The sequence below is a fragment of the Notolepis coatsorum genome (genome assembly GCF_963971535.1).
Source record: "Notolepis coatsorum genome assembly, chromosome: 10".
NCBI classification, from domain to species: domain Eukaryota; kingdom Metazoa; phylum Chordata; class Actinopteri; order Aulopiformes; family Paralepididae; genus Notolepis; species Notolepis coatsorum.
In genome coordinates, this window is record NC_140174.1 from 120284781 (window position 1) to 120309291 (window position 24511).

The 24511-nt window shown below is 43.0% G+C and overlaps 1 protein-coding gene across 1 annotated transcript in view; it reads right to left on the minus strand.

Moving 5' to 3' along the window:
* Positions 1-24285, minus strand: part of cbwd (COBW domain containing) — an 88859-nt gene extending 64574 nt beyond the window's left edge. The window contains exons 1-5 of the mRNA XM_084322361.1: positions 24165-24285; positions 22824-22974; positions 19768-19854; positions 9781-9877; positions 8928-9019 (exon numbers count right to left, since the gene is read on the minus strand). Of these exons, the coding sequence (XP_084178487.1) occupies positions 8928-9019; positions 9781-9877; positions 19768-19854; positions 22824-22941 (394 nt within the window). The 5' untranslated portion in view covers positions 22942-22974; positions 24165-24285. The remainder of the gene's footprint in view (positions 1-8927; positions 9020-9780; positions 9878-19767; positions 19855-22823; positions 22975-24164) is intronic.
* Between the last annotated feature and the right edge of the window lie 226 nt (positions 24286-24511).

A 24511-nucleotide genomic window follows, 5' to 3' on the forward strand; every position in this document is an offset into this window, starting at 1 on the left:
TGTTCTGTGAGCTCGTCGTCGCTGTAAATGAGTTTAACCTCAGTGTCTCACGAGGTGAAATAAAGGTTTGAAATTAAATGAACAGGCCAGGGTATCTGCCGGTTTCAACAAGTTACATTTAAGACTTTTTAACACCTTTTTAATACCAATTAGAGCTAAATGTAATACCAATTTCACGACCATACTAGCAAAAAAAACACATAGCGACACTGAACTGGCGGCTGCACTTACGTGCCCATTTAAATTCTCGTGTGTTCCATACAAGCTCTCTCCAGACGCACCAAGCTCCCGGTAGCCCCGCAAAAAACAACCACTTGAATACAAGAACATTTCATATATTTAACATTATTTCACCGGCCAACATCCAAGCTGCCACCCCAAAACATTTAATACCTGTGCAAAAGAAATGTACGACTTTTCACTACCTTTTAAGGCCTTCAATTGAGAATTATGAATTTAATACTTTTCAATACCCTTTAAGGCCTTCAATTGAGAATTATGAATTTAATACTTTTCAATACCTTTTAAGGCCTTCAATTGAGAATTATGAATTTAATACTTTTCAATACCTTTTAAGGCCTTCAACTGAGAATTATGAATTTAATACTTTTCAATACCCTTTAAGGCCTTCAATTGAGAATTATGAATTTAATACTTTTCAATACCCTTTAAGGCCTTCAATTGAGAATTATGAATTTAATACTTTTCAATACCTTTTAAGGCCTTCAATTGAGAATTATGAATTTAATACTTTTCAATACCTTTTAAGGCCTTCAATTGAGAATTATGAATTTAATACTTTTTAATACCTTTTAAGGCCTTAAAATGATAATTATGAATTTAATACTTTTCAATACCTTTTAAGGCCTAAATATTTAGACTTTAGGACTTTTTTACCGTCCTAAACTTCAAACTTCCACCGTCAAGAGAGAGATATTCACACATTCTGCTAGAACTCTGTGGACCAGATAAAACTAATATCGGAGGCTTTTCAATTAAATTGTTTTCCCTCCCAGTACTGGTACATTTGGTTTGTTCCCATCTCCCGGAGCGGCGCCGGTTATTCCAAGACCCTATGTCTCCTCCGGCCCTCCTGCTTGTTCACATAATGCACTTTTGTCAAAGCGTCAGGCGAGAATAAGAAAGCACTGTAAATATTTGATAGGCGGGTAATGAAAAACACTGCTCCTGAGTGACACCCCTCACATCGCCCCATCCCGCCTCTTCCTCCGCGACGGGGGGGGGGCCTTGGGAGCTCTATGACTGACGGCACTGTCTGGGCCAATGACAGCTCAGTAACTAGCTTGTCTCTGCCAATGACGTGGAGGAGGGGGTGAGGAGAGTAGTCTCTCTCCCTCTCTATCTCTCTCTCTCTCTCTGTGTCCCCGCCTCCTCCGGACACCTGTCACTTAACGATGCGGCCCCTGGTCGCCACGGGGGCCCGAGCCCAGTAATGGTCCACTATTGATTTCCTAATTCGAGCCTGATAGCTTCCCTGACTGGTTCTGATGGAAATGGGGTCCTCAGATATTTCCTTCACACATGACCCCGTCACAGCTCTCGCTCTCTCTCTCTCTCCCTCCTTCTCCCTCCCTCCCTCCCTCCCTCCCTCTCTCTCTCCCTCTGGCCGTGGCATTTTTGGCCCAGACCGGCCCATCACAATTGGTCGGACACCACCCACCGGTACACCATCCTTGCGGTCCCCTTAAATATGCGTACCTACTGTACTATTTCCCCAAACCACTACAAAGCTGGGTAGTAAGTGCCATGGACAAGTGTACCAGTGTACTCACTCACTCTTGGCTGAATCTTGTTTTGGGTGGTGATGTAAAAACATCTGCATCATAGCAGGCTCAGTCTACAGCCTGTTCCTCCCTGTCTCTCTCATCCACAACCTGGCTTGACTAGACATAAGGAGAGAGAGATGATTACAATTAACTGGTACATTCAGGTCCAGAATTGTTGGAATTCCCTGACAAAGATGTGCAAAAAGCTGTACAATTTAAACAATACCATACTGGTAATGAGAAAATATTTATTCAAAGAATGCATGGAGCCGTTCATCTTATTTAATTTGATACCAACTACTCAGTTCATACAGATTTCAAGTATCCAAATATCAATGATGAATATTGCACAAGGTTTACACAGTTAATAGATCACCTTTGTTTTATATTAATGTTCAGAGAGGAGTAAGTTAGATCTTTCTATGTGATTTATATGGCAATTAAATCAATGGTGTGCACAGCAGCAAAATAATGTGATATAATATCATGTAATATATTTGTTATATATTGACCTCACATTTCTAGGCAACAAGGATGTTGCCAGCTTGTCTTTCTACTTCCTGTTAGGGCTCACTGCTTACATACATCGATATAATATAATGTGATATAATTAAGGCTGTCAAAGTTAACGCGGTATTAACGCGTTATCACCCGATTCTATTAACGCCACAATTTTTTTAAACTCACGATTAACGTTTACGATTTTTTTTTACTAGACTTCACTCGGGTGTATTATTGATGCTCTCATTGATACTATGTTTGTTTCTGAAGTGTGTGTGTGTGTGTGTGTGAGTGAGTGAGTGAGTGAGTGAGTGAGTGAGTGAGTGAGTGAGTGAGTAAGTGAGTTATATAGAGAGAGAGGGGGGTGAGAGAGATGAGGAAGGGGCAAGAGAGAAAGAGAGCTGGGAGAGTGTGTGTGTGAGAGAGAGGGGGGGGGTGTGATTACTCAGTCCTTGTGTGTGTGAATGTAACAAGTTCCTAACGTTTTCTTTCCCCTATTATTTCATGCACACTTTATTCATTGTTTTAAATTATTATTTTCTTTTAAGTTATTTTGTGCATCACTGTTTTGAATTTGATGCAAATTTGCAATGCATGAGGGTCATCCTTTTGTGTTAAATGGCTGCATAATAGCCATAATTTAAGATATAGTTTATGCGTTCGCAAATATGAGAGCTCCGTCATTGAATATAGCGGTGGCACGCAACAGGGTTCCTAGGCACCGCATGGCTGGCACGGAAAGTGTTAAGGGCTCGAAATTGCCTGGGCTTTGGTCATATGCTCCCGAAACGCTCCCGCTGTTTGACTGTTTCTAAGTGCAGTGATTGAAAACTACTCGAATGCTTTAGAACAGTCATTCATTTAATTCGGGGCAACCTAACAGCCGCGAAGCTAACGCTAGCTAACCAAGCTCATACAGACACACAGAGAGAGATAACAGCTGACAGCAGGTAGTACAGGTACAAATACCAAAAAAAAGTGGATGGGGGCTGTTGTGTAAACCTTGTACTATTTTTTTTTTTTTAACTTTGACCAGTCAGCTGGTTCTTTTAGCGTTTATCGCTTTTTCATCGCATTTATACTTGGTCAAGTTCGACCGACAGAAGCAGGCTGAAAGGGTTCAGATGGGGGGGAAGACACTCTGGGAAAGGCACGGCTGCCGTCCGGGATTCGAACGCGCTCAGCCCCAGATCCGTGACGAGCACGGTTGTCCACGGCGCTGAAATAGCACTCGCGGTACGTGGTGAGCTACTGGAGCTCCCCTAAAACCTTGTACTCTTTAGTTCACATATAATAAGAGACGGAGAGCGTGTGATCACGTTGACTGTTGTTTACTAGTAGGTAAGTCAGGAAGTACCGTGCAACATACAAACATGTCCGTTTACAATACATTACAGGGGCGAGCGGGGGCCGGGGAGGGAGCTGTGTGCGTGTGCGTGTGTGTGCGCGCGTTCTGAAAGACCAGAGACAGAGAAGTCAGAGGAATAAAAACACACACACACATTTTAAGAGAATCTCAAATACATTATTTTATTTAAGTGTAGGCTATAGTTAAAAAGAAATTGTTTACAGTTTTTGTATTTTTCTGACATGGGGGCTCAACAATAAATGACAATCAGAAATGTCAAGTTGTATGTTGTTATTCTAACCAGCTTAGTTCTGTTGCATTTCCAATTTATTTATTAAAATTATAAATTTATCAGGGAGCAATAAGGGAATCGATAAAGAATCGTATTGATAAGCAGAATCGTTAATGGAATCGTATCGATAAAATCTTATCAATTCCCATCCCTAGTTACTGCTATCTAGAATGCTGGCTAAGAACAAATAACGCGAGTGAGGAAATTAATCAAAGCGCTTGCGCTGCATACAAGAAACGGAAATGCTGCACTAATAATGTAGGAGCTATTTGATGGTTTTTGTGCTTAGTTTGTGGTTTGTTAAGTTCATCACTGGGTGGCAGCACGGAGCACTGGGTGGCAGCACAGAGCGTATATGTTTTGAATAAAGGCACAGGTGTAGGCTATGTTCAATCAAGGTATCTAGGTATGGGTGACGGAGAGATCTCACGGTTTTTACCGCACGAACACACGCACGTACCCTCGCTCGTTTTCAGTATTATTAACAGCATTATGCAGACATTATTGTTTGGCTCATCACATGTATTAAGTTGAATACTTCAATTAAATGGGAACTTCACCCAACGGCAGGTGACACGGACTCGACATTGTGTTTTTTCTAATTGCGCGTCAAAGACGAGGCACCCAACCGAGCGTCTATCAGAACATCAAGATAGCCGCTACAAATAACATGAATTATTCTAAAAGTTATAATTATTTTGTCTCGACTTTAAAATGGAGAGATTTCGGCAAGATTTTATTTTGTAAACTACATTTTGTGTCGTCGTTTGTAGTCAACAACATTGCATTCATTATTTAGTCACGTTAGTGTCACATGATCTACATTAACGTGACGTCTCGTCTCGTTGTCGCCAGGGGAAAAAGCTTCGTTGACGACCATATTTAGTCATCATTTTCATTGACTAAATTAACACTGCGCCAGACGCACCAAGCTCCCGGTAGCCCCACAGAAAACAACTTGAATATTTAATATTATATATTTACATCACCAGCAGCAACATCAGCAGTTTGTTTGGAATGCATAGAAGACTAACTCAGTAGTTAGCATGGATTGTCACAATGGAAAGCAGGTCAGCACAGTTTTATCAGTGGTTGTGGTTTGTTTTATCACCAAAACAAACAACGAGGATCTTGCGGATTACCACTTTAAGTACCCGACTTAAAGTTACTTGAACTTTAAGTAACAGAGGACGCTATTAAAGCCTTTTCTATCCTTCTAACCCGTTCCCCAGCGCTCCCTTGTTCAGTGGTCAATACTAACCCGTTCCCCAGCGCCTCCTTGTTTAGTGGTCTATCCTTCTAACCCGTTCCCCAGCGCTCCCTTGTTCAGTGGTCAATACTAACCCGTTCCCCAGCGCCTCCTTGTTTAGTGGTCTATCCTTCTAACCCGTTCCCCAGCGCTCCCTTGTTTAGTGGTCAATACTAACCCGTTCCCCAGCGCTCCCTTGTTCAGTGGTCAATACTAACCCGTTCCCCAGCGCCTCCTTGTTTAGTGGTCAATACTAACCCGTTCCCCAGCGCTCCCTTGTTCAGTGGTCAATACTAACCCGTTCCCCAGCGCTCCCTTGTTCAGTGGTCAATACTAACCCGTTCCCCAGCGCCTCCTTGTTTAGTGGTCTATCCTTCTAACCCGTTCCCCAGCGCTCCCTTGTTCAGTGGTCAATACTGGCAAACAGAAAGCCTGTCTGGGCTAACGAGGAGAGACGGGGCGTGTCGGGGGAGGGGAGGCGTTAACGAAGCGCTGCTTGGCGCGCGGTGCAGAATGGTAATGTGGACAATGATGGACACACAGTGAGAGGTCATGTTTGGGAAAGACATTTAGTCAAGTCAAGAGTTTTAATTGTCACGGCATACAAGTATACAATGAAATGCGGGTGGTCTTGCCCGCAACGATGTGCAATACAGTGGTACAACATATAATAGAATCCAATAAAAAAAAAAAAAAAAACATTGTGCAATAAACAGGTAACAGGTAACATGGTGTGACATCTCGGTATCTGTACATAGTTATTTACAGAGCATATAGGACATGCTAGGTAGCTTTGGTAGTGCAATACACTGTTCCTGTTATACTAATTTAAAGTGGCCTTTCCTTTTGGCCATAAGTGTGCGTGTGTGCGGCATGAGTGTGTGCCCGCTCATGTTAAAGTGTTAAGTGGCTGCTAGTGTGTGAGCGTGCACAGCGTGCGTGTCGTGTGTGTGCTCATGTGTGCTTATGTGTGGATAGTTCAGTGTTCTGTGGTACTCAATGTTCATTGTTCAGGACTCTGATGGCCTGGGGGAAGAAGCTGAGCCTAAGCCTCTCTGTCCTAGTAGCTGGGGTTCGCAGGCGTCTGCCTGACCTCAGCAGCTGAAACAGGCTGTTATTGGGGAATCAATAACAATCAATTTAGGAATCAAGAGCAGCTACTGTAAAGAGTAAGGCTGACCCCGATTAGTCGAATAATCGATCGAAAGGAGCCGTAGTCGACAACCACTTAGTCTAATGCAAAAAAAATTTAAATATTTAATAATGGGCACCCAAGTGGCGACCCATGCAACAAGCTGTGTCGCGAAGCGGCCGACCCGGGTTCAATTCCCGGACCCGGCGTCCTTTGCAGAATGTCTTCCCCCCGCTCTCTCTCTCTCTCTCTCTCTCTCTCTACCGGACTGCCCGGTAGTACAAACAAATAAAAAAATCTACCAAAAACATAATTAGAAAAAAAATATATATATATTTAATAATATTAAAAATATTATACTTACATATTTTTTTTTTATCATTCTTTCCAAAAGCAAAGAGGCTTAGAAGCATGGCTAATGCTAATGGCGCGCATACCAGAGGCTAACTGCCCAAGAAAACACTGAAGGCACTGAAAGAGGATTTCACCCATCTAATGAACACACTAGAGTAGACAAATATCAAGATGTATCCAACAGTGGACCAATTGCATGCTTTAGCAGAGGACAAGGAGCCTTCAGTCGACTCCTTCAGACATTAACACTTTCAGAGCCGGCCGTGTTTTCCTTTTTACCCCCTTGAATGCCCATCATCCACTTCAATGTTAGCGTTAATATCACCTAATCTATGTTTTAAATTATGGCTATGTGTCTAATCTGCCCGTCGCTTATCAATGACTCATTTTCCAGTCAACATTGTCGAAGCGGATTGTTTTTATCGGTTAATTTCTGTTTTATAGCATTTTGAAAAGCCCTCGTTTTCAAGGAAAATAAAAAGATTCCGTGATAAACGCCCTGTACTGGAATATTCTAGAACGGTCATTTTTCGGCCTATTTATGAATCGTTTTCAAATAAACGCTAGATTATCGATAGTATAATGTGTGGTCTATGTGCACGCTATATAGGCGAGCTGAAAATCGATTCTCTTAGTTCCTGATCGCTCGCACAGCCACACACACGCATAGGGGAAAAGCTTATATCTCCGTGAAAACAGGTCTGATTATCCTAAGACTGGTAAAATAGATTCCTTACCTGAGATCAGATGGTATCCAAAAAGATTATTCCAATTCCTGATCGCCATTCCAAAAATCGATCCTTTTATTGATCCAATGCTACATACTGTAAACATATATTACACGCTGTTCTGAAGCTCCACAATGGATCCGATCGGCTCGGGGTACATGCGTGAGAAGTAAAATGTGGATTCCAGATTTTTTTTTCTCATCCATTTTCATTGAGTCCATTCCAAAAAGGTGCATTACCATCTGGGAGACGATAGGGGGCGCTTTTTTCACATCTGAGCTCCTGATGGGGCTGGTTTCCCAACGGTAGACTCGGTTGATGAAATATGTTCAATAATATGTAAATATGTATCAGATCGCTAATAAAAAAATGAAACAATATTTGTCGTCGTGGGCATTCAGGGGGCGGGCTGATAACACGTGTTATGTCGTCCTTGGCATCCAAAGTGTTAAGCACGCCCCACAGGTGATTTTTTTTGCATTCAGGGGGGTACTACCGGCCAATCAAAGTAGACTATCAAAATCCTTAGTATGGGACAGCCCTACTAAAGAGATACCGGTATTCGGTTTGTTTGAGTTTTTTGCTGGCCGATCGTGATGTTGACTCAACTTTGTTCGGCGCTGATGTCGCCCTGCTTCCTTGATTAGTATAAGTTCATACCAGCGGCCATCAGGCTCCACAACAGTGGGCAGGGACTGCTGCCAGACATCCAACTACTAGGAACCTAGTAGCTGACTCTCACCTAAAAGGACAATATACCTTATGCATACCGCACCTTATGTGTATACTGTATACTTCAGAGCATATATTTAGCATTTTAGCATTTTTAGATTATATATTAGATTTAGATTATATATTGTAATGTAGGGCAAATATAGCCGAGAGGGCATACATACCCTCATCTTGCACCTTGTTACCCATATGCGCATGTCCAGAGTTAATTATATAGTTTACACTGCCTTTTTATTCTATTTTTACTTCTCCACTGTACTATAATTCCATGTACCATGTCTTCTACTACCTGTACCTCCCCTCCCACATGCTGATGCCTGAATTTCCCCAAGGGGATCAATAAAGGAATATCTTATGCCACAATTAGTACAAGTTATGCCAAAACCCAAAGCTCGACAATAATTTGAGCTAGCTAACTAGCTATCTGGTTTTGAGATAGCACCAGGTTTCACTAGCTAACTAGTTTTGAGATAGCACCAGGTTTCACTAGCTATCTGGTTTTGAGATAGCACCAGGTTTCACTAGCTATCTGGTTTTGAGATAGCACCAGGTTTCACTAGCTAACTAGTTTTGAGATAGCACCAGGTTTCACTAGCTAACTAGTTTTGAGATAGCACCAGGTTTCACTAGCTAACTAGTTTTGAGATAGCACCAGGTTTCACTAGCTAACTAGTTTTGAGATAGCACCAGGTTTCACTAGCTAACCGGTTGAGAGAGCACCAGAGGTTTCATGCTAGCTGACCGTGAAGATACTGTAGAGGAGTACAAGGCCTCATCTTCTAAGTTCTCTCCAATATGAGTTACCTGGGTCGGCCAGTCCTGTGGTCTCTAACAGGATGTAGTCAAACTTTCCCTTCTTCTGCATCAGGTTCTCTATGGCTTTGAGGCCGTTGTCCCTGAGATGTGAGAAAGGGAAGCATTGTGATGAAGAATGCCACGAAAAGAAAACTGAGTGTATTCAGCGCAGGGGTTGGTGTCTCAACCAAAAAGAAGCAACAAACCTTCTTATCGTCTTCTACCATCATGCACTCTCCCACTAAATAATACCTACTATATACTAATGTCTTTACTACTATGCACTCAACACTGCATCACCCAAGTTTCAACACTGTTTGATGAACATCGTTACTCAGCTGATAAGAATTGTACCCTTCCTGCTGACCTGTCGTACAGAACCTGTAAGTCGCTTTGGATAAAGGCATTCAACTAAATTAGTAAATGTAAATGCCCCCCCCCCCCCCCCCCCCCCCATCCACAAAAATGTGCAATCATGGAAGCCATTTGCTGTAATTTCCTGCAACTTAAAAACATTAAGTACAGCGTATAAGGTTGCACAATAGTTTAACTTTGACCACGAAAAGACAAACACAGTGGAACAGAACAGACAGATCAATCACGTAGTAGACAATGACGCGTCTGTTTCTAAGCTAGCCCCAAGCTTTCACTGCAAAAAAAAAAAAAATGGTAAAGGGTGCATTTATATAGCAGCTTTTATCCAAAGCGCTTTACAATTATGTTCCTCACATTCACTCACACACCGACGGCAGAGGCAAGGTGCCAACCTGCTCATTGGGAGCAATTAGGGGTTAAGTGTCTTGCTCAAGGAACATGAGTGGACACTGTGGATGGAGGAGGTTGGCTACATGAGTGGACGTACTTGACTGAGCAGCAGAGGCAGCCGTTCCGCAGCTCCAGCCACTCCTCGTACAGCTCCCCGGCCTGGCTCACGGCTAGAGACTTCTCCAGAGCGCTGCCTAGAGGGGAAGAAGAGTATTACACTTAGAGGCAATTTTACACCCGATTCCGGTCGTTCCATTATGAGGACATGTGATTATCGGACGTAAAACTTTAAAAAGGTGCTGTAAGTGGTATTTTCTTTGTTAACCCATTCTTCGCCAGGCATTGTACCCTTCTTATACCATCCTCTGCCAGCTCTATTTGTCTATGGAGATGTTCACCTACTTTGCAGGGTTATAACTTTTTTAATTGTATTGCTAAATTGACATTACTATGGCCCATTCAACATCGATTAGCTATCGTTCAGGATGTAGGAAAGTTTTACTTTTTCATTCACACAAAAATACGGTCTAGAGCAGTGGTTCTCAACTGGTCTAGCCTCGGGACCCAACATTTTCCTTAGTCATTAAGTCGCGACCCAAAATTTTTAACCACTATGATTTATGTAAAAAAAAAAAAAATTTGCAGTAATACGCAATCTTTCGAAACATGAAATAAACACAAAAAAGTGCAACAAAAGTGCAACTATTGCTAAAAACCCAATGAAATAAAAGAATAATACATTATATATGCTTCTTAGCAGATTTCTTAGCTTAACATAACAGACCTAAATTTGGGGGAACTAATGGGATAACTGAGTTTGCAACAAAAGTGCAACTAGGGCTAAAACCCAATGAAATAAAATAATAAATAATATGCTTCTTAGCAGATTTCTTAGCTTAACATAACAAACCTAAGTTTGGGGGAACTAATGGGATAACTGGGGTTGCAACAAAAGTGCAACTAGGGCTAAAAACCCAATGAAAATAAATAATAATAATAAATAATTATGCTTCTTAGCAGACTTCTTAGCTTAACATAACAGACCTAAGTTTGGGGGAACTAATGGGATAACTGGGATTGCAATAAAAGTGCAACTAGGGCTAAAAACCCAATGAAATAAAATAATAATAAATAAAATGCTTCTTAGCAGATTTCTTAGCTTAACATAACAGACCTACGTTTGGGGGAACTAATGGGATAACTGGGGTTGCAACAAAAGTGCAACTAAGGGCTAAAAACACAATGAAATAAAATAATAATAATAATAATAATAATAATAAATAATATATCCTTCTTAGCAGACTTCTTAGCTTAACATGCAGGGAACTAATGGAATAACTGGGGATGATGTTTGCTCCTGACAAGAGTCTCAAAGTCTGGGGTGATGGTAGAAAAAGCAACTCTGAGGTCATGCTCAATGTCTAATCTGTTCCTCCGCTTTGTCTTCAGCTGGACCAGAGCTGAGAAGCCACTTTCACAAAGATAGGTAGTGGAAAAAAAAAGCTAAAAAAAAAAAAAAAAAAAAAAAAATCTTTTTTTTTACTCTTTTTTTTTTTTTTTTTACACATACATCCGTGACCCACTCAAAATGGCCCCGCGACCCACTTTTGGGTCGCGACCCACCAGTTGAGAAACACTGGTCTAGAGTATAAATATGTTTTTATCGTTTTCTGCAGTATTTCATAGAACGTGAGTTATAGCCATAAATTCATATATTACATCATCAAATGCAATTTGATACCGGTTGACGCCAGATTAAAAATTTCAACTGTACAAGGTCCCAGACGTTATGACTCATCATGCGCGGTTGACCGGAGGGGGGGGTCGTTTATAATGCAATGACCGACGTTAAATGAATCATGTAGTATGGGTGATATATTGATCATAGCAGTTTGTATGGATAATAATAATCAAAAATGCTGAAACTCACCGCAGCTTCCTCGTAGCGATGGGGGATGATACTGGAGCAAAAAGATCGCTATTATGGGATGTTGATCTATGCGCTCCATTTCCAGGTTGTATAAATACTATATACGTCCAAATAATGTTGTTTATCGAGTTATGGCAACGGATCGATTATCCAGTGTGTCCAAATGGAGTCCCGCGAGCGATAGCGAGTGGCGGACGGAATAGGGGTGACACCAAGCACTTCCGGCCCCACTTCCGGTTTGGCAACTCGCCGATCGGCCACCAGGTGGCGGTATTGAAGCGCTGGAGAGTTGAGTGGAGATCTACAGCACCAGTCATGACTCCGTGGGTGAAATGTGAATACCATGAAGAAAATTTGAAATATTGATCTCGATGACGGCGTAATCCGCCATTGGCAGATTAAGCATGGCGAGGAATGACGTCTTAATCCGTCAATGGCGGAGAATGGGTTAAAATAACTGGTCTACATGTTAAAAAGAATAGCTCTACATTCCGACAGCCATCACTGATATAGAGTGTTTTGGTCAGTAACATGGGTCTTCTAGTCCTTCCACTCTGCAATAAACAGACATCACTGATATAGAGTGTCTGGTCAGTAACATGGGTCTCCCAGTCCCTCCACTCTGCAGTAAACAGCCATCACTGATACATAGTGTCTGGTCAGTAACATGGGTCTCCCAGTCCCTCCACTCTGCAGTAAACAGACATCACTGATACAGAGTGTCTGGTCAGTAACATGGGTCTCCCAGTCCCTCCACTCTGCAGTAAACAGACATCACTGATCCATAGTGTCTGGTCAGTAACAAGGGTCTCCCAGTCCCTCCACTCTGCAGTAAACAGACATCACTGATACAGAGTGTCTGGTCAGTAACATGGGTCTCCCAGTCCCTCCACTCTGCAGTAAACAGCCATCACTGATCCATAGTGTCAGGTCAGTAACATGGGTCTCCCAGTCCCTCTTGCTCTGCAGTAAACAGGAAATAAATTTTCTGGTATCCTGTTCTCACTTTATCCAATCAGGAGAGAGAAATGTGACTCTGCAAGATTTCTTGAGATAGTAAAAATAAGTAAAAAATATCTAGGGTTCTTTCTCCTGATTGGATAAAGTGGAAAGGGGTGTATTTAGTGTTTACTTCAGATCGGGGGGACTGGGAGATCCATGTTACTGGACAAACACTATATATCACAGATGTCTGCCGCGCCGTGCTAGGGGCGAAGGACAACGGGATGGGTTAAGCGCAGAGCTCAATCGCCTTGGCGACCCTGAGAAAGTCAATGCATGTGTGTATTCCTGTGTGTGTGTGCCGCACATTGCTGTCGTTGCATGCCTAATAAAGACGTCTCTAAAGAGGTCCTGCATTATTATGCATTATTATATTATCACACTTCTGATTATCACATGTCCGGTTATCACATGTCCGACTGAGGTAGCAGTCCCTATAAGACAAGATATTGCTACTTTTGGATGCGTGTGGTGTGAGATTATACGCAAGATAAATCAGCATCCTTTTTTAGTGAAGTGGCCCTTTAATGGTGTTGGCTGAAAATATATAGAGATGCCCTGCGTAACGTTGCCATGATGTACATACGACATATATAACGTCGGTTAGGGTACCTTATGTGTACTGCACCCGTGTATCCTGTATACTTACTTACTCATAGTATATATTTAGATTCTAGTGTCTATTGTAACTATATTTATTGTAATGCATAATATAACTGATAGGGCATACAGACCCTCATCTGCAACTTTGATCACACTGCCTACTTGCTCATATGCATATAGTTAAATATATTGTTTACACTGCCTATTTTTACTATTCTACTGTACTATAATTTGTATTGCTTGTATTGGTGTATTTCTACCATTATCCTGCCCGTACCTGTACCCCCCCCCCCCCCCCCCCCCCCCCAACCCCCATGCTGCTATGATGCCTGAATTTCCCCAAGGGGATCAATAAAGGAATATCTTATCTTAAGAAATACATGAATGAATGAATGAATACTAGTATCCTACCAAAGGTCACTTAGCTACAGCCATGTGGTGCTAGCATGGCTGCGAAGGAAAACGTTTTATACTCCAAAAAAGAGCCATAAGGATAGTTCACATTGCAGGTTATCGAGATCACACAAACATACATTATTTTTTAAGTAAAAAACATTCAAGTTAAATGATCTTGTGGAATTTAAAACAGCACAATTAATGTATAAAGCAAAAGGTAATGTACTTCCGGGAAACATTCAAGAACTGTTCTTTGATAGAGATGTGGGTTATAATCTGAGGAGAGAACTCAATTTAAAAGTTCTTAGTGTACGCACTACCATGAGAAGACACTGCATTTCAATAATGTGGAGTGAAACTGTGGAACAGTCTGAATATGGTGCTAAAGCAATGTCCAAATATGAGCCAATTCAATCTGAATTATAAGGAAATGATGTTCACGAGGTACAGGGATGAGGAAGGGATTTGACATTCACGGGTGTTTACATTTTTATTTTATTTGTTTCATGTTTTACATATAGTTTGTTTTGCATATATATATATATTTTTTTTATCCACTTTCTCCTTATTTTCTACTTCTTCTCCCATCCCAATTTCGTGTTTCCAATTCTCCCCTCCCGTCTTGAACGTTGCTCGACTATGCCCCCCACTGGTCGGTTGTAGGGAGGATAGAAGCCTTGCATCACGTGTCCCCTCCGGTACACGAGGAGGCAGCCTGTCACATCTTTTCACCTGCCAGCGCGGACTCTGTGGCGAGGTGTAACGCATGGGAGGCTCACACTACCCCCGCTACTTCCTGTCTCTGCTGTGCAGGCGTCCCCCAACCGACCTGTAGGAGTCGCTGTCCACAACATCCAAATCCCCACCCATCGACTTCCACCCTCTAACTCTGCCAATTTAGTTAGTATGACGGCTGGCCCAAGCCGGAGGCAATGCTGACACCCGGATTTTGCATATCTATATATATATATTTGTTATGTAAGGTTTTAAATTAGTACACTCATTTGAGTAGTGGAAAAGGGGTAGGATTAAATAAGTGTATACTTCTTCCTACTCCTTTTCGAACATGTAAATTGAGTTATGTTTTGCTTTTGTTTATTATTATATATTTTTTTAATTTAATTTCTTGAGATCAATGATTTGTTTTGATTTTACATCGTTTGTATTTTATTTATTTATGTTCGAAATAAATATTTCAAATCTAAATCAAATCAAGGAAAACTTCAACAGCTTGTGTTGTTGCTCAGATCCAAACCTCTCTTCACACACATACTGCTGCGTAAGATAAGATCACAATAGCATGGAGGGGGGGGTGGGGGGGGGGGGGGGGGTCATCAAAGAGAAGCAGGCTATTCTCGGTCCTCGCGTGGAACGAACTTCCCACCAGTTAGGAGCCGAAACAGGAACAATCTTCTGCCATCGACTAAAAACACTTCTTCAGGGGAGCTCCAGTAGCTCACCGCGTACCTCGAACGCTATTTCGGCGTCGGGGACAACCGTGCGCGTCACGGATCTGGGGTAGCGAGTTCGACTCCCGGACAAGCCGTACTTTCTCAGAGTGTCTTTCCCCCGATCTATACCCCCATTCAACCTGTTTCTGTCGGTCATACTTGACCAGAAAAAAGCGATAAACGCTAAAAGAACCAGCTGACTGGTCAAAGTTTAAAAACAAAAAAAACACTTCTTCAATCTATCTGAAGAAGAAAAAAACTAACAACCTTCTCACTGTCTTCTACTATCATGCACTCTTCCACTAAATAATCTTCCTTGCCTATATCACTACCTACTATACTAACATGTCTCTACTACTCTGCACTCAACACTGTGCAGCGCCCGAGTTTCAACACTGTTTGACAAACATTGTTACTCAGCTGAAAGAGTTGTACAGAACTTGTAAGTCGCTTTGGATAAAAGCGCTCAGCTAAATGACTAAATGTAAAGTAGATACGCGATTACATGATATCGTACAGATACGGTAGTTCTTTATTGTCTGTTGATACAGAAATGTATTTTGTGTCAGAACACACAAGACATAAGACAACCATGTTACAGCGTAGATGGACATACAGACAAGACATCAGAGAGACGATAGGCGTGTTCGAGATGGATTTCGGTTCGCCTCAAAAGTAGACAAGAGTAGCCGGGGGAGGAGTCAGAACGTCGGACACTTCAGATTTCACGAGAGCCTCTCGTCTCGCATGGCAGATACGCTTTCACGTCACCACAACACACATTACACATACTGTCCAGCTCATTATAATGCGATGGCCGTGTGCAAAATTAGATTAGATTAAAATGTACAGCACACCATATACTGATAGTGGAATATACTATTCATAAATCATATACCATAATGTATACCATCTTGTTGCGCGCTCCTGGCCACCGCAGTGCGCGCACACACAACACGCAACTTGAAGTTTATCATGATGATATGATGAATGAATGAATGAATGAATGAAAACTTTATTTGAAGAAGCTCTTGGTACCCAAACTCCTGTATCCAATAATAATAATAATAGTAAATATATCTGATAGACGGGTAGACGGGACCCGTACTGTAATAAAGTCTTCAATCAATCAATCAATCAAACGTCTCATAACTTCCTCTTGTGGGCGTGGCTAGTGGTGACAACCAGGTGACAACTTTTCTGAGCCAATAGGCGCTTTGCGCAACGACAGCAAGTCGTTCCCCATCATGGATTTGCGTGGAGCAGCCGGGTGAGAGGTACTGTGGCGCCTCGCTCTGAAGGCTGTGCGTGGCTCGGTCCCGCGATATTTCCGCGCCTCATCATCAGATTTTCAGAGCAAGTCGGACAACATTCTAACAGTCATGCAACGCACTTGGCAAGGCCGTAGTAAAACCTGCGCAGATCTGCGTCCGCCTATCCCATCTCGAACACGCCAAATGTGATTAACCCCTTCCTTCCCTCCCAACCAACCAACAAACGAATTCCACACGTAGAATTTGTCCCACGAAGATATTATGCTGTAACTTTTTAATTTGTGAATAACGATCACATATAATTGTGGTCACTGCAGGATTTATTTTTCAACCAAACTCATTTTCACATCAGGGGTCTGGGGGTACGGGTTGGCCCTCTGACTTCTGTCAAGGTTGGGGTAACCTGGATGAATGCAGTGTTGCATGGTGTAAACTGTAGGTTTGCTTCCCCCTGGTGGCCAGTCATGGTCAAAACATGACAATCATTAGCGAGCATTAAAACACAATGAGTTTCTCAACGGAGGAAACTATCAGTGTTTCTTTAACACATTGAGTGCCACGCCCCTTCCAGGAAGTGACCTGGCCTTGCCGTTCACCAACCGCGTTATTTTTTTTCGTAGCCGCATTTTGCGGAGATGCTCTCTGATTGGCCACTTCATGTGACATGTGCGCCCAATCGTGTGACGCCTGTTTCTACATCGGTTAAGCTTAGGCACTCTTTCGAAGTTGGTTAAGGTTAGAGTTTGTCTTAGAGCAGGGCGATAGAACACCAGCCCTGATTCCAAACTCTAACCTTAACCAACTTCGAAAGAGTCGCCTAAGCTTAACCAGTGATAAACTACTAGGCGTTAGGTAGTTTGCATGCTGTTCGAGGCGGAAATGGGCAAAGACACAGCTCGTCACGCGATTGGGTGCACATGTCAGTGGCCAATCAGAGAGCGTCAGTCAGTGGCCAATCAGAGAGCGTCTCCGCAAAATGCAGCTACGAAAAAAAATAACGCCCACCAACCCCATGCAAACGTAGTTGTACTTTGTAGAGCTAAACCTATACTTTAGTTTATAGCATAGCCATGGGTCCAATAACGCTGTCGAGTCTCATTGAGCCGCTTCCGGTCAACGTGCAAAAAACATTCTTTTTTCATCCGTACATTTCCGTTCCATACCGTTTTGAATATGAACATAGTCCGGCCGCTTCTGAGCAATTCCAGGGAAAATACACGAAAACTGCGTTTTTGTGTAATTCAATAAACACGTTGTAATCTTTCGCCTGATTATCGGATCTTCCTGAAATCAACGCTAGATCATCACTATTATCCTTTGTCATGCACACATGCAATGTGATTTAGACCGGCGCGCCGCCGGTCGAGAGACGAAAATGTAATTTCCATTGGGTGTAGGTAGGGGGTTGATATATACACTAATTATATATATATAAAAAAAATTATCCACTTTTTCTCCTCTTTTTTCTATTTTTCTCCCATCCCAATTTCGCTGTGCCAATTCTCCCCTCCCCTGTGTTAGATCCTGATCAAACTGGCCAGTATCACGTCTTCGTCTGTTTGGCTCTGCATCCAATTCCTCTGCGTTGTGTCATTTTAATGGTCCTGACGTCTCCGACACTGGCTGATAAGATCCTTATCTCTCCCCGTTAGTACAATCCACAAACCATAATAATTCTCCACCTCCGTAAGAATTCGACACTTCGACAACGTGAAATACCTTACAAGGAAAAGCGTTGTTTATTGCTATAAACAGAAACCTCAGCTCAGATGTTAACAGATTGTATTGTCCTTGAAGAGTCTATTCTAATGATCTTTCGGTGTGTTCAGTCTATCTAATGATCTTTCGGTCCAGTCTATTGTCCCTCTGCTATTTCAGTCCAACAATGGTCAGGCCTGTTCGTTAGCCAAGACCATCCTTGTGGTAGCCGAAGCTAATGATGATGTGGCATTCTTCCTCTCCCCCCCCCCCCCCTTCGTGATGAGAGGAGAGAGAGTCTCTCCTGGTTTCTTCCCTCTTAGTCTCAGTCAGATTTTAGTCTGCCTTACACCCGGAAACACTGTTCGACTTATAGATCTTCGTTGTAGAAACGATAGCCCCGCCCCTCTTCTGGTTGTCATGACAACCGCGTTTAACCTTTACACACACTTCAAAACGTTTCATTCACTGTTGCATTAAAGAGGTCACCCCTCTCCCTCGCTCTGTACCGCTCCGTTATCTTTGTTCTTACAAGGAATTCAAAACAAACACCCTCGCTGACGCGGCCTGTGCCTGTGAAACCACTGGTTCCACCACCGTCAATATCATCCCGTGATGATAATGATATTACCCTCTTAAAGCGTCTCTTTATATCAGTTTATAACCAAATATACATTGAAAAAACCACCATTTTCTCTCACCCGTCTTGAACGTTGCTCGCATATGCCCCCCACTGGCCGGTTGTAGGGAGGATAGAAGCCTTGCATCACGTGTCCCCTCCGATACACGAGGAGGCAGCCTGTCGCATCTTTTCACCTGCCAGCGTGGACTCTCATTGGCGAGGTGTAACGTGTGGGAGGCTCACACTACCCCCGCCATTTCCTGTCTCTGCTGTGCAGGCGTCCTCCAACCGACCTGTAGGAGTCGCTGTCCACAACGTCTAGATTACCACCCATCGACTTCCACCCGCTAACTCTACCAATTGAGTTAGTATGACGGCTGGCCCAAGCCGGAGGCAACGCCGACAGCCAGATTCGAACCCGGTGTCTCTTGCGTTGGTGACGAGCGCAATGTCCCGCAATATCCGCTGCGCCACCCAGCCGCCTATATATATATATTAGTGCTGTCAAACGATTAAAATATTTAACTCGATTAATCGCATGATTGTCCATAGTTAACTCGCGATTAATCGCAAATTAATCGCATTTTTTCTTTTTTTTTTTTTTTTTTTAACCTTAAACAGATCTTTTTCAAGTTCCAAGTTTTAATACTCTTATCAACATGCGAGTCAACAAATGCTTGCTCTCCCAGCTCTTTTTCTCTTTTGCCCCTTCCTCATCTCTCTCACCCCCCTCTCTCTCTATATCTCACACACACACACACACACACACACACACTTCAGAAACAAACATAGTATCAATGAGAGCATCAATAATACACCTGAGTGAAGTCTAGTAAAAAAAAAAAACATTTTTTTTTTTTTTTTTTTTTTAGTTAATCTTGAGTTAAAAAAATTAGTGGCATTAATAGAATCGGGAGTTAACGCGATATTAACGCGATATATTTGACAGCCTTAGTGTATATATATATATATCAGTGATGGCTGTTGAGCTATTTAACACTTATTTTTACAAAAAAATACCACTTACAGCCACTTTAACCATAAGAAAAGTACAACACCCACCAATGATTTCATTCCCCCGAGGAATAACACTGGTGACTGGACTTACCTTCTCCAAATTCATTGAGGATGACAGCAATTCGCTTATTGTGTTGCTCTGTTAAGATGTAGTTCAATAGCGTTGTCTTTCCAGCTCCTGAATTATAAACACACATGTTTGAGCTGTAAGAAAATTGGGTCCAAACTAGGTAGAATACAGTACATCAACTCTTACAACATTAGATGTTATTCTTATCAAAAAAGCAATCAAATCAAACAAGACTGTTAAAGTGAACAGATTTTCATTGATCCTAAGGAGAGGAACTAGATAGTCAGAGTAGTCAGAGCTCAGGTAGTCAGAGCTCAGGTAGTCAGAGCTCAGGTAGTCAGAGCTCAGGTAGTCCGAGCTCAGGTAGTCCGAGCTCAGGTAGTCAGAGCTCAGGTAGTCTGAGCTCAGGTAGTCAGAGCTCAGGTAGTCAGAGCTCAGGTAGTCAGAGCTCAGGTAGTCTGAGCTCAGGTAGTCAGAGCTCAGGTAGTCAGAGCTCAGGTAGTCTGAGCTCAGGTAGCCAGAGCTCAGGTAGTCAGAGCTCAGGTAGTCAGAGCTCAGGTAGTCAGAGCTCAGGTAGTCCGAGCTCAGGTAGCCAGAGCTCAGGTAGTCAGAGCTCAGGTAGTCTGAGCTCAGGTAGCCAGAGCTCAGGTAGTCAGAGCTCAGGTAGTCAGAGCTCAGGTAGCCAGAGCTCAGGTAGCCAGAGCTCAGGTAGTCAGAGCTCAGGTAGTCAGAGCTCAGGTAGTCTGAGCTCAGGTAGCCAGAGCTCAGGTAGTCAGAGCTCAGGTAGTCTGAGCTCAGGTAGCCAGAGCTCAGGTAGTCAGAGCTCAGGTAGTCAGAGCTCAGGTAGTCAGAGCTCAGGTAGTCTGAGCTCAGGTAGGAGTACTAACCATTTTTAACCGTACTGAATTGTCACTTTATCTCAATTTACAAAATCTTTTTTTGTTTGTATGTTTGTTGTTTTCTAGTGATATCAAGCTATTGGGGCTGTTGTGAAATTAAATACTTTGCTTTCGGGGGAGAGGCGTTAGTTGGACAATGCCTATAATAGGCTAACCGGCCATGTCCGCTTCCATTCATTGTGCTAAGCTAGGCTAACGTGCAGCCAGATAGCTTTTTTCTACTGAACGCACAGAGAAGAAACTGGTATCTATCTTCTTGTCTCTCTCTGGAGAAGACGGTAAGCTAATTTCCCAAAATTCACTGAATGCACAGAGAGGAAACTGGTATCCATCTTCTTTTTTTTTTTATATATTTATTTCTCACGTTTTCCAGCGTTTTTCATGGTCAGACATGACCGACAGAGGAGGAGAGGGTGAACGGGAGAAGAGGTGGGGAAGACATGCGACAAATGATCCCCCGGGAGTGGGAGGCGAACCTGGGACGGCAGCGTGGGTGTGCGAGGCACAAGGACGCCCGGTATCCATCATCTTGTCTCTCTCTGGAGAAGACGATAAGCTACATTTCCTCAAAAATGTGGCGTGTTCCTTTAAGCTTCCCTGCCTCTCCCCCTCTTTTCAGTGCGCGGCTGCATTCTGCCGCTGCTCGCATACCACGTCATGTCATAAATAACGTCTCCGCCCCCCGCCTCCACCTGCATCATTCTATTTTATCATCGAGACGCGCGCTCTCTCTCTCACACGCCACGCTGGCTCCAGGTCTCAGTTGTCAGTGTTGCATCATCTGAGGACATGCTCACTAAGGAGCTCAAGGTAACTATAAAAAGAAGGAAGGGTCGTCAGATTAGATTAACAACAGCGTTCTTCTAATGCTCTGCTTGGTGCCAGACTTCTGGTGCCAGTTCTATTGAAGCCTGTATTAAAATGTAAAAAATATTATTATTATTATTATTATTTGGCCAAGGAAATGTCGTACAGAACTTGTAAGTCGCTTTGGATAAAAGCGTCAGCTAAATGACAAAATGTAAATGTAATAATAATAAATTGGATTTATAGAGACGCGCCTTTCTCAGACTCAATGACACTTTACAATGAGAGAGAAGCTATATAAAAGAGTATGAATAAAAAATATGAATATATATGTAGTAACAGGAAAAAAATTTAATTAAAAAAATTATAAAAGGAAGCAAGGTGCTGTCCAATTGGACGAACAGTAACAGAAAAATTAACAAAAACAAAAACAACAGGATCGGTAGTTTAAAAGAAAAGAGTCAGGGGGGAAGGGGGTGGGCTACTTAGGAGCAGGGCCGTGTTGCGCGAAGTCAAGTGTGAACAGGTGTGTTTTTAGGTGTGTTTTGAAGATGTTGATGTTGGTGTCCGAGCCATGGATGGAGGGGGAGAGAGAGTTCCACAGCCTGGGGGCAGCTACGGAGAAAGCTCCATCTTGAATATAGCTCGAGCTCGAATATAGCAGCTATCTGAGGAAATATACATCAACCGATATCAAACGTTTTAGCTAGTTAACAAATTGCAGGTGATCCTGACATCCGAGGTAACGACCTGTTTTAAACATCATAAACGAGGAGGCTGGGCGCCCCAGTGGCGAACCACATAGCGCGCTCAGCCGCGACACGGCCGACCAGGGTTCGACTCCCGAACCCGTCGTTATTTGCCGAATGTCTTCCCCCCACTCTGTCTCCCATTCCTCCTCTGTCCCTCTCTACTGGACTGCCCAGTAGAAATAAAGCGATAAAACGCCAAAAAAAATAATAAACGAGGAGGCTGCTGATCCCATTCAACTCGACGTCGGCCGAAACTGAACGTTTCTACCATGCGCTACACAGCGACGTGATGACCCTTCCTCCTCTTGTAGTTTCCTTGGCTCTGCTCAGGATGTCCCTACAGAGGGGATTATTATTGGCGCTCTCAGCCAAATCCGTTTGCAGGGCTTACGTGGATTTGCAGCGACTGAGGGCATCTTGAGCGCTAGAGCCTGTACCGCCTATTAATACAACCCGTAATAAGCGCTTGCTGCTATAAATGGTTGCATCGTTATGACGAGACTCAAGCCCCCCCCCCCCCCCCCAACTAGTTCCCCTCCCTAGGCAATAAAGTAAAATCGACAAATGACAATAAAGTAAATGTTCAAGATGAAGACGTGAGCGGAAGTCAGTCCCCTACCCAGGTAGCCAGTGATGATGGTGACAGGTATCTGCTCAGCGGGTGAGAAGGGCTTGCTCTCAATGGGGACCAAATCAGGACAGTCATCTTCATCATCATCGATCAGCATACTGTCCATCCTGGCCTGGGGCAGCTTTATGAGTCTCACCGTCTACAGGCAGACAAGGACAGGCAGAGACAGGCAGAGACAGATAAAGACAGACAAGGACAGGCAGAGACGGATAAAGACAGGCAGAGACAGATAAAGACAGACAAGGACAGGCAGACAGATAAAGACAGGCAGAGACAGATAAAGACAGACAAGGACAGGCAGAGACAGATAAAGACAGACAAGGACAGGCAGAGACAGATAAAGACAGGCAGAGACAGACAAGGACAGGCAGAGACAGATAAAGACAGGCAGAGACAGACAAGGACAGGCAGAGACAGATAAAGACAGACAAGGACAGGCAGAGACAGATAAAGACAGACAAGGACAGGCAGAGACAGACAAGGACAGGCAGAGACAGATAAAGACAGACAAGGACAGGCAGAGACAGATAAAGACAGGCAGAGACAGATAAAGACAGACAAGGACAGGCAGAGACAGATAAAGACAGGCAGAGACAGGCAGAGACAGATAAAGACAGACAAGGACAGGCAGACAGATAAAGACAGGCAGAGACAGATAAAGACAGACAAGGACAGGCAGACAGATAAAGACAGGCAGAGACAGATAAAGACAGACAAGGACAGGCAGAGACAGATAAAGACAGACAAGGACAGGCAGAGACAGATAAAGACAGGCAGAGACAGGCAGAGACAGATAAAGACAGACAAGGACAGGCAGAGACAGATAACGACAGACAAGGACAGGCAGAGACAGATAAAGACAGACAAAGACAGACAGAGACAGACAGAGACAGACAAAGGGGAAATTGTCCGTGTCAATGTCATTCAGAAGTAAAACGTTTGCATTTTGTTGGTTGCATTTGTAGTTTATTTTGTATATTTTGTACAGTGTTTGGTCTTTATTCTTGTTACTGTGTGAAGCACAATCTCAAGGGGCTCTCATACAGAACCAAGGATTCCACAGTAATGTACCTTATGTGTGACAAATACAACAACACTTGAAACGTACAGTTCAGATATTCACGAATGTCGTCTCGACTAAAAACAACACATGCAACGTTAGCTGAGCTGGTAGCTACAGTGCTGCTGTCCTCTTCCTCAGTCACTACTCATCATCATAATATTGAACTAACGCTACACGGCTAGTTATGCCGTCTGCATCCTGCCCCCTAACAGCAAGCAAATCACATATATACCGTTTTTAATTCATGAGACTTACAAAGCAAGTACCTTATTATTCGGTGTTTTTTTTACCGGTGCAGAATCCCAGGTGTGTAGTATGACAGGCGCAGGCGCTTCTGTCAGAGAGAGAGAGCGAGCGAGCGAGAGAGGGTGCTGCTTCTGTTGTTTTGCTGCGGATAGAGATTAGAGACCACCGCAACACTTCCGGTATCACGAGCTCGTGGGAGATTTTAATTTTAATTTTTAAAGTACTTTATTTTGTACTGTATCAAAAACCTTTACAAAAAGCGTTTAAAAGACTTTACAACTACAAGATTAAAAAAAAACAATACACAATTATTATTATTATTATTATTATTATTATTCTTCTTCTTTGGAGTTAATGGCGGGTCGCA